Source organism: Colobus angolensis, unplaced genomic scaffold (genome assembly GCF_000951035.1).
Source record: "Colobus angolensis palliatus isolate OR3802 unplaced genomic scaffold, Cang.pa_1.0 Scaffold122, whole genome shotgun sequence".
In the NCBI taxonomy this organism is placed as follows: Eukaryota; Metazoa; Chordata; class Mammalia; order Primates; family Cercopithecidae; genus Colobus; species Colobus angolensis.
In genome coordinates this window covers 3,860,925-3,871,579 of record NW_012113364.1, presented here as the reverse complement: position 1 = coordinate 3,871,579, position 10,655 = coordinate 3,860,925, and the positions used below count along the sequence as shown (strand labels likewise).

Here is a 10,655-nt window from a genome sequence, read left to right as displayed (position 1 = left end):
TTCTAAATTTAGTTTTCAGTCTCCTTGTTCAAGTTTGAGGCTGCATTGAGCTATGATTGTGCCAGTGCACTCCAGCCTGGGTGCTAATTACAAGTGTGTGTAATTAGCTGGGCGTGGTGGCGGGTGCCTATAGTCCCAGCTACGTGGGAGACTGAGGCACGAGAATCACTTGAACCTGGGAGGTGGGGGCTGCAGTGAGTCGTGATCATGCCACTGCACTCCAGTCTAGGGAACAGAACAAGACTCAGTCTCAAAAAAAAAAAAAACAGGAATGCACAGAAAAGATGGCAGAATCTCAAAAATGAATGAATGAATGAATGAATGAATGAATGAATGGCGGGGGCCAGGTGCAGTGGCTCACACCTGCAATCCAAGCACTTTGGGAAGCCGAGGAGGGAGGATCACTTGGGGCCAGGAGTTCAAGACCAGCCTGGTCAACATAGCGAGACCCGGTCTCTACAAAAAAGAATGAGCCAGGTGTGGGGGTGTGCACCTGTAGATGCAGTCAGTCAGGAGGCTGAGGTGGGGGGACCCCTGGAGTCCAGAAGTTGGAGGCTACAGTGAGCTATGAATGCCCCACTGCATTCCAGCCCGGGTGACAGAGTGAGATCTTGTCTCCTTAAAAAAAAAAAAAAAAAAAAAAATCTGAGGCTGAACAGAGACGCAAAATTCAAAATCCAAATAGAGCTTGAAGAGGCTTTTCAACATCACCCAACAAATTCAACTTACAGATGAGGAAACTAAGGCCTATTCGCCCAATAACTGCACAGCACACAAGCCCAGGAGTTGAAGGCTTCTGATCCGGCTTCTGTTCTTCCAGGTCACAGAGTTCTCTGAACACAGGCCCAGAGGCTAAGCTTCATCTTGTGTCTGTCAGCACCAGGGCACATTTTGGGTAGAACAGCAGGTCGCGATTCTGACAATACCCTGGGTGCCTTAACCAGATGTTGTTTTAATCCGCCCCTCCCCTTGCCAGGTGAGAAACACCTGTGAGTTAGAAGCCCCGTAATCACCCACTCATTCCCTGTGGACTCGCCAAACATTTCAGCAAATCTTTAGCCACTAAAGTTTTTTTTTGTTGTTGTTTGTTTTAGACAGAGTCTCTCGCCCTGTCACTGGGCTGGAGTGCAGTGGCTCTGATCTCAGCTCACTACAACCTCCGCCTCCCAGGTTCAAGTGATTCTCTTGCCTCAGCCTCCCTATTAGTTGGGATTACAGGCACCCGCCACTACGCCCATCTAATTTTTTGTATTTTTAGTAGAGACGGAGTCTCAACCATGTTGGCCAGGCTGGTCTTGAACTCCTGACCTTGTGATTCGCCTGCCTTGGCCTCCCAAAGTGCTGGGATTACAGCTGTGAGCCACCGTGCCCGGCTTTGTTGGTTTTTGAGACAGGGTTTCACTCTGTTGCCCAGGCTGGAGTGTAGTGGTGCGATCTTGGCTCACTGCAGCCTCCTCTCCCCGGGTTCAAGTGATTCTCTTGCCTCAGCCTCCCGATTAGTTGGGATTACAGGCGCCCGCCACCATGCCCAACTAATTTTTGTATTTTTAGTAGAAATGGGGTTTTACCATGTTGGCCAGGTTGGTCTCGAACTGCTGACCTCAAGTGATCCACCCGCCTCGGCCTCCCAAAGTGCTGGGATTACATGCGTGAGCCACCCTGCCTGCCACTAAAGTTTTAGAAAAAGTTATTTTCCTTTTTGTGTGGGCTGTGGGCCATTCTCTACCCAGTCCACAATTTCTACAAACCCTGGGACTGCACACAGCAAAATTCCACCCACGCCATGCTGATGAATTCTGGGCTTACGACCTTCATGGTTTTAGGCTTCATTTTGTTCAGATTGTGTCATTTTACACATTAAGAAACTGAGTTTCAAAGAAGCTCTTGTGCATGGGGTCAATGAACGTGAAGGCACAAGGGGTGGATTCAGCCCTCATGACTGTAGCCCAAGGACTCCTTCCCACCAAGCTCATCATTAGAAACTTGTAGCATTTGGGCGTGAGATACAAAAACCTTAGCTTAGTACCTGTGACAGTGGCAAAGACTAGCAATTTCATATTGTGGAACTGACAGTCTTAGGGTTATTTTCCAGATAGGGAAATTATATTATCTATTTTATTGCAAGAAAACTTTGTGTGTTTAAGAATTTTTCAGGCCAGGTGCAGTGGCTCACACCTGAAATCCCAGTACTTTGGGGGACCGAGGCAGGAAGATCACTTGAGGCCAGGAGTTTGAGACCAGCCTGGCCAGCATGGTGAAACCCCATCTCTAACAAAAATACCAAAATTAGCTGGGCGTGGTGGTGGGCGCCTCTAGTCCCAGCTATGTGGGAGACTGAGGCACGAGAATCACTTGAACCCGGGAGGTGGAGGCTGCAGTGAGTCGTGATCATGCCACTGCACTCCAGCCTAGGAAACAGAACAAGACTGAGTCTCAAAAAAAAAAGACAGTAATGCACAGAAAAGATGGCAGAATTTTAAAAACATTTGAAAAAGCCCAGGTTACATTTGTTGTCCTCTTTCCTTCAACTGATTTGATGCTTCAACTTCTTTTTATGCTACATATGTAAAGAATGCGTCTTATTTCCCCTCATCTACCTTGACTGAGGCAGAAAAATGGATAAACAGCAAATGCTGTGGCAAATATCCATCCAAAGTGGTAATTATTGCATCATTATATTCGCTATTTTACCTGTCATGTACCATTAGAAGGTAACAAGATCATTGTCAGTCAAAGATGGGGGAGATAATTAGAGTATCTATAGGTTAGCAGGATATCAAATTGGTGCTGGTCCCCATCAGTGCCGAGGAGCTGGGCGTAATTAGGGGGAAAATATGCAAAGGGTGAGATGAATGAAGCCCTGGGGATTAAATACCGTGGCTGATTTGAGAGTTTGACTCTCCTATGTTCTGACATGGCAGATGGCGATGTCAAAATACGTGTACAATTGCAGCAGTGAAACATAGCAAAGCAAGGCGCCACTGCTACTGTCTGCAGGGTCCTGAGAAGTGCCTGAATTGGAAAAACACAGTGTTTATCTTGTTTTCCAATCCACTGGGTTTTTCTTCCTTATTTTGTCCAGTTTGGAGTCACGTATTAACATAGGAAAACAGGGCTGAGTGAAATGGGCTTTCATTCAAGAAGTCCCTGCTCTGCCCAGATTAGCGGATGTCTGCAACTGGACCGCCTTCTCAGTGCCCTTTTCTCACCCCGGACTGACTTTTCCAGAGCTTTGGATGCACTTCTCAGATGCCCCTGTGAAACCACAGGAGTCCACAGCACTCGCCAGCCACAGACCTGCCCCCCCCCCCCCAATTTCTGAACATTTCTATCTGATTCCCATTCAGCAGCTACGCAGATCTTGCTAACTGGAACTACTTTTGCTTTTTCCCTAGTAACATACAAACACCCATGCAAACAATCTCATCCAAATAGCAATTTCATCAGGTCGATACAAGAAAATATAACAATTTTTTTTTTTTACATCATGGAAAAAACCCCAGATTTTAGAGGACAGGGAGCCTGCAAACTGATGAGGACTATACCACATAATTAAAAGAGAGAAAAAGCCAAGACAGGAAAAAAAAAAAAAATCTGGAAGGTCTTAAGTAACACAAGACTGACTGAGTCCACAGATATTGAAATACAATGGAATGAGCAAGCAAAAACTGTTGTCACAGGCCCTGGGTCAGATTTCTCATCACTGCTGGAAAAGCAAACACTTTTGCTGACTTTTGAAGTAGCTCAGAGGCACAAACAGAACTGGCTAACGTGGCCCACACGGTACAAACGTCTATAAAATCCAGAAGTACCTGACTTTTACAGTATTTTGGACATACAAAAAATGAACAGACCACCACCCCGCCCCCCGCAAAAAAAAAAAAAAAAAAAACCACAAGCAACTGTGTGGGGTGCAAATGTTTACAGTAACGAATTGGTGAGACACTAACCGAGTGGGGTAGGGTGGTCAGCCACGGCAGGTGAGCCTTCTGTTCTCCCGCAGGCTGGGTTCGAGGCGTTTCTTTTCACGAGCCCGGTCTTGTACAGGTATGGCTTCTCCCCTAAGGTAATGATGGTCACCTCACACAAACAAGCAGCTGGAAGCTTAGTTCACATTTTTTAATAACATGGCACAGTTTACATTACACAAGAAGGCTCCGCCGATGAGAACATGCTGAAGATTCAGTTGCTTCACTTTTCTTTTCACAGAGGATCTAGAAAGGACTTTATTACATACAGGATAAACAGCAAAAAGGTCCGTATAGAACAATCTCTTTACAATACTGAAAGCTACCACTACAGTTCCAGTGTACATATTCCTTGGATTTTTTTTTTTTTTAGTTGTTGTCTTTAAAAAAAAACCAAAAACAAAAAAAACAAAATAACAAAAAAAAAACACCGCACAACATCTGGAGTTCACAAAATCTGAAGCTCACAACTAAACCTTCAGTTTACTACTAAAATAGATCTCTCTGCTTATTAGAAACAATGGTCTGTAGTTAACTTTTTTTTTTTTTCAAAAACAGGATAACAACGTCAGATAGCACTTTAATATACTAGAAGACCAAATGGAACTAATTTTATTTCATACATATATTTTACAGTCCAGTAGACAAGATATATTGTATTTCTCTGCTAGTAAAGTCATATTCTCTCCAAATATGTAGACAAGAGGCTTAATGTATTATAAAAGTATTATGAAGAGACATTAAGATTGATGCAAACTCAAAAAACACACTCACACACAAGACTTTTTTTCTGCCATCTTTCACCCTCTAACTCGCGATGGCTCCACAAGGTTGACCTGTTACGGCTATTCCCAGACTTGATCACCAGCTGGAATACAGTGCGTCACATCGGGAAACGTGCACCTTACATCGGTCAGTTATTGAATACAGTGAAAACATATCCATCATCTGAGAAAACTTGAAGCTTTCTTTCAGGATCTGTTTGGGTGTAAGTAAATCTCATTACAAAACGAAGTGTGTACAGGTATGAAATAGGACACACTAAAAAAGGCATGGTTCTCACATGAGGTGTGTGTGAAGTCACTGGCGACCTGTGTGTGTCTGACAGACACCACCACCCGTCCCCTGATTTTGGCATCTGGCGAATCCCACCCTCCCTGGCACCGGTTGCTCATGTCCTCAGTTACCTCTCTGGGGCTGCACTTTCCCCAGAGCCCACAAGCGGCAACTTCAGATGCTAAGTTCCAGCCTGGGGTCCAATTTGCAAAATAGGATGTTTCTCCGTTTGAAAAAAAACAAGCAAGGAAAACAGAGTCATATCACGTAAGCGCTTGTTCAGGGAAAATATGACCTTAAGTATGTTGTAAATGGATTTGAAAAGGCTCCTTTGAGTTAGGCGGGCTTTTGTGAAAAGCCCGAACATTCATTGCATAGTTGAAGGGTTTAGCTGTCTATAACAATATATGGGAACACAGCCTTAGCCGACTGTGTTCACTGATATTAAGTAAGTTTGCAAGTAGCACATTTTAAGAAGTATTAATGTATTATGTTACTTAATCTTTACCTATTTACATTTGTACAAAGTAAAGCTTTCATCTTACCCTTTTGCATATATGAACCATTAGCTCATGAAGCAATCTCTTTTTACACAACTATGTACACTGTCTGTCTTCCCACCTCATCTGAAAGAATTTTGCATGATGGATGGCGTGGACTTCTCCCCCCGCCCCCCCAAAATTATCATCCAATTGGTGTGTGTTGTCATCTTCACTGTTTTGGTTCAAATCAAAAAGTTTTATACGAGAAAGCAAAAGTAGGAGGCGTGAGAACATATGACTGGGCTAAAAGATCTGAAAAATCTCAACATATAATATACAAAACATTTCAAAATGTGCAGAGTCTATACATTTTTTACAAGGGGAAGAGGTGGGGCTTCCCCGTCCCCGCAGTCTATGTGAGCCGTGCAGGAGTTCTGTCTCTCAAGTCTGGCCTGGTGTCTGCCTAGGGTTTCTTCCTCATTGGTGCTCCTGTTCTCGGCTTATCGGGCCTCGATATCCTTCAGCGTGTGGGAAGGGGGCCTCTCCCTTATCTCTGCGGACAGAGGAGTCGTCCTTCTGGGAGAGACCGGGCGGCCCCCCAGCGTGGAGATGAGCGGGGGAGGTGCGCTCAGCGCTGCTGTCGGAGGGGTCTTGTTGAGGAGTCCGTTCTGGTGGCCCGCGGTGGGGCTGATGCGGGGATAGTGCATGCTGGGGAGTCCCGGGGTGATGAGGCTGGGGTGGGGGAGGTGTCCGTCGAGGGAGGCGGGGTGCACGGAGTGGAGCCGCGTGTGCTCGTAGTCTTCTCTGAGCATGTGCAAGCGCTCCCGCTCGTCCAGGTGACCTCCCCGCTCGTGCTCCCGCCGAGGGTCCACAGACAGCGGGTGGTGGTGGTGGTGGTGGTGGTGGCTGTAGTCGTGAGGCTCCCGGTCCCTGAAGGAGCGGTCGGCTTCGTACAGCCGGGGAGTCGAGAGCCGGTGGAGCGGGTCGTTCCTTAGCAGAAAGTCCCTGCCCAGCGGGTCTCTCCGGTGAATGTCAAGTTCTCGGTAAGGATCCCTCAAGGGGTCCCGGATGGGGTCCCAGTGGAAAGAAGGGTACGGAAAGCGCTCTCCGCCCGGGAGGGGGCTGATGCCCATGAAGGGGGTCATCATGCGAGTCCTGTCCAGGCTGCTGATGCTGTTCATGGGGTGAATGCCCGTCACCCCCACCGTCATGGGCATCGAGGCCAGGGGCCCCGGGTGCACGCTGGACGAGGAGTTGGGAGGCGGCGGCTCCGAGGCCCGGTGGGTCTGTGGGGCCTCTGGAGGCAGGTCGTGGTCTTCCTTCCGCTCCTCCTTCACCTTGACCTCGGAGCTCTTCTTGGGGTTCTCGTAGGCCGGCTCACCCTTGCGCGGCTCGGCCTCCCGGCTCGAGGTGCTGTTGGGCCTGGCACTCTCCACCACCGGGGTCCGCACGTAGGGAGACGGCACCCGGGCCAGCTGCTTGGCCTCTTCGCCTGCGGCGCGCCCCTCGTGGCCGTGCCCGTCCTTCTCGGGCAGGTGGCCCTCTTTCGCCTTGTGCTCGTCGGCGGCCATGTCCTTGCGGGATTCCGAGTGGTCTCTCTCCCTCTCTTTGGGTTTGTCCTTCTCCCGAGCCTCAGTGTTCAGATGAGCCCGGATCTGGTCAGTGGAGCTGCGGGTATGTCCCAGGGCATTCACCGGGAGGATAGGTGCTGGTGAAGGGTGGCTGGAGTGTCTCTTCTCGACGCTTTCCCTGGGGCAGAGAGGGGAAGACAAGGACGCAGATGAAATGAAACCGGCGAGTCGGCCGGGCCAGGGGCTGCGGGTGAAATGGTGGTGTGAAGAGGACAGGCTGGGGGCTGCTTCCCATGGTCACCAAGGCAGCGGCCATGCCCTGGGCAGGGCAGAGCCAGCCACCCTCATCCTACTTACCTAGATTTTAGAGGAAGCTTAATGGGGGAGATGGACCAGGGATGAGGGTGAGGGGGAGTCTGCCGGGAGCAAGAATCTCTCTGCATGTAAGAGCCTCAACCAAGAGCACAGAAGAGCTTCCAGGAAGCCAAGATGGCTGCATGTGGTCAATAAGGTGATACGGCAATCCAGCCCCACTGTGTGGACTCTCGGGATTGTCTAGTGTTAAGAATCACGTTTTAAGAGGCCAACGCCCGCCAAGTATCACTTTTCTTCCAACTTTGCAACACAGAGCCAGTGGAAGGAAGGGTTCAACGTCAGTGCCACAGAAGTCTCTTGCTCCTTACAAGGACAAGTGACCAGTTTCAGAGCAAAGAACGTGGATATGGAGCCATCTCCAAGACACAGCATGTGAGAGAGGCTCAAAAGGAAGCCACAACTGGAGGACCTTTGGGTTGCAAAGAGCACTTGTGCACCAGATGGGATAAGAAAGCCAAAGTCTGATGAGAAGACGGAGGGAAGGCAGTAGGAAAAGCAGGTCCCTAAACACAAAACCTCATGAGGACACTGAAAACAATTTTAGAGAACAGCTGTGAGTGAAAACGCGAGACAAGAATTTCAGAGACCTGTCTTGGATGGGGGCTCAAGAGTATTGGGCAGAAAATGCAAAAACAAATGGAATGACAATAAGGTAAAACTTGAGTTAAAACTAAGACCAGACAAATCTTACAGATGGCGCCAAGACAGATATGGCAAAGTTGAGGAGAGCGGCAGCCTGCCACGCTGGCTCGGTGCTGGTGTGCAAGGATCAGAGGACCACAGTGAGAGAATTCAGGAGGCTCCCGTATAAGGGCTGTTTCCTGCCCACATGCAGAGAAGAAGAGTAACTTTTAAGGGAAGTATGGAAGAAGAGTACATTTTATTTATTAAGCTTCCTGACTTGAATCCAAGAGGCCATTTTGATGCCATCCAGAGAAACACGCAAAGGGCTGGTAGCCACATCCTGCATTGCACCTAGTGACAGGCTGTGTACGGAAAGCTGGCGGCCTAGGGTCGGCCACATTAGGTTGCTAGGCGTGCCTCATTTCGGCAGTTCACAGCTCAGAGCTGAATGTCAGAAACGTTCCTCCCAGTGGTTAAGAGATTGTTATCATACTGCCTTGAAGGAAAATTTGTCTTTTTCTTTTATCAGTCAGCATAATGGCCTCTGATGAGTATCTACTAATCTGCCGCATTCAGAGCCTGCAAAGTTGAATTCTTTGAAATTACTAGGATATACACACACACATACATACACGGTATACAAAGAAAAGAAACATTAAAGATTTGGATCAAATTTGAATCTTAAGTACTGCAAGGAAATTGGGATTAGGTATTTTATGTCAGGCATATTTGTGCATTCCTTATCAGTTCATTTAAACTGAAAATAGCCTAAAGAAAGAAAAAAGGAGATATTTTGTCAAGAATGCCTATGATATTTGGAAAAAATACTGCAAGACATTCCCTCTTTAATACTACTTTTTTTTTTTCTAGGCATGGGTTACCAAGTGCAGAGACAACGGTTAACAAAATTATCCACTAGTGAAACCAAAACCAAACCAAAACTGCTTGTCGACGTTTCTCTACATCTAGGTGAGTAAAATCGTATTAGTCATCTGTGAGCCCCAGGCTTTGAGTTTGAACAAAATTTGAGAAAAATATGATGAGGCAATGCAAACATGGCTTTCTAAAAGAAAACAAAAAGAAGAAAAGAGCGAGAAAAACCTATGGATGGTTTAATGGACTGCACGGACTTGAAAGCAAATATGGAATTGATTCATGCTGTGTGTGTCTGGCCCAAAGCTCCAACTCCCTGTCTTCTAGAGAAAGACTTCTGTTTGGACACGCTAACGGGGTCTTAGGACGTGCTGATGTGTAACTGCGACTGAGACAGGAATCTGTCGCTAGCTCTGCTATCTCCTACCGTCACCATATGCTACGGGCCATGGGGACTGCGAGGGGCTGCGGGCACTGGCTGTGGGGATGAGCTGAGGCTACCGGGGTGGCTAAAGCACGAGGCTGGGACAGGGAGGGTGGGCGGCCGGTTCCACTGGTACTTGGCACAGAGCAGGCTCCCCCGTGGGGACTCGAGAGCGGTTTCTTTCCGTACCTTTCTTTGTCATCTTTACTAACAGATGAGTCTCGTTTATCTACATCTCTATCTCTGTCATGAGCTGCAGCGGACGCGCTGCGCTCCAGCTCCCCTGGCTTCAGCCAGGGCGGAGGGGTCGGGAACGACGGAGGCGTTCGGTGCAGCCGGTTCCAGGGTTCGTGAGGGTTGCTAAAGTTCTGCACACTGGGGCCATCCTTGTGGCCGAACATTGAGTTGGGTGCTGAAATGGTGAAGTGGAGAACAAAAAGGTTTAAGAGAAATTATATAATCTGCTGTAATGAAGGTACTTACCAAAAAACTTTTAACAGCATTCAGAGTTAAAATGAATACATATTATTGGGAGCTGGAAAAGGAAAGGAGATTAACAAATTCATTAGAGGAAGTCTTGTCCCACACTGGAGAGGTAGCTGACAGCTTTCTTTTTCTTTTTAAAACCAAAAGCAAAGGTAGGGGCAGGGGAAGTTAAAAAGGAAAAGGGACCAAATGGGTATTGAGATAACCTAATTCAACATATCTGGTGCATGCGTAAGTTCCAGGCATGCAGAAGGGTGTGTTATGATGGTGGGATTTGGATTAATAACTCTAAATTAATTTGCAGTAGAAGTCACCGTCTCCTCTACCCACCGCGGCCCTCTCAAGTGTCACCAGGGACCAGACAGGACCTTGCCCTCAACAGACACACAGGTCTCCTTGATGTATTTTAGATAAAGACTGACCTGTGACGGTATGCTCAGAGACACGTTTTAGCTCTTCCTGTACCCGGAGTATATGGTATGTGGCAATGAAAGAAAATAATTTGCATATCCAGCAACTAAATACTAATGTTTAGAACGTGAGATGGGCTTGTAATTCTTCTCCTAATCGAGATGGGCTTTTTTAATAGTAGAAAACTGCAAAGTCCTCCTAGATGATGGAGAATAAAATGTTGCCAAATCTTGATTATCCCAAGCCTGGTGCTGTCTTCCTGCTATTTTTCATTGTGCTTTTTTCAATTCCACGAATGCCACGGGCAAGATGAAATGTAACTACTGCTTTCATTTCTAATGTGAGTTGCAGCCAAAATCTTGGAGAGCAGAGATGGGATGTGGAT

General features: G+C 47.4%; 1 protein-coding gene across 1 annotated transcript in view; it reads right to left on the bottom strand.

Annotated features, from left to right (window-relative positions):
* Positions 1–4,517: 4,517 nt before the first annotated feature.
* The window catches only part of AUTS2 (autism susceptibility candidate 2), a 1,211,676-nt gene continuing 1,205,538 nt past the window's right edge, over positions 4,518–10,655 (bottom strand). The window contains exons 19-20 of the mRNA XM_011932306.1: positions 9,563–9,785; positions 4,518–7,255 (exon numbers count right to left, since the gene is read on the bottom strand). Coding sequence (XP_011787696.1) covers positions 6,007–7,255; positions 9,563–9,785 — 1,472 coding nt within the window. The 3' untranslated portion in view covers positions 4,518–6,006. The remainder of the gene's footprint in view (positions 7,256–9,562; positions 9,786–10,655) is intronic.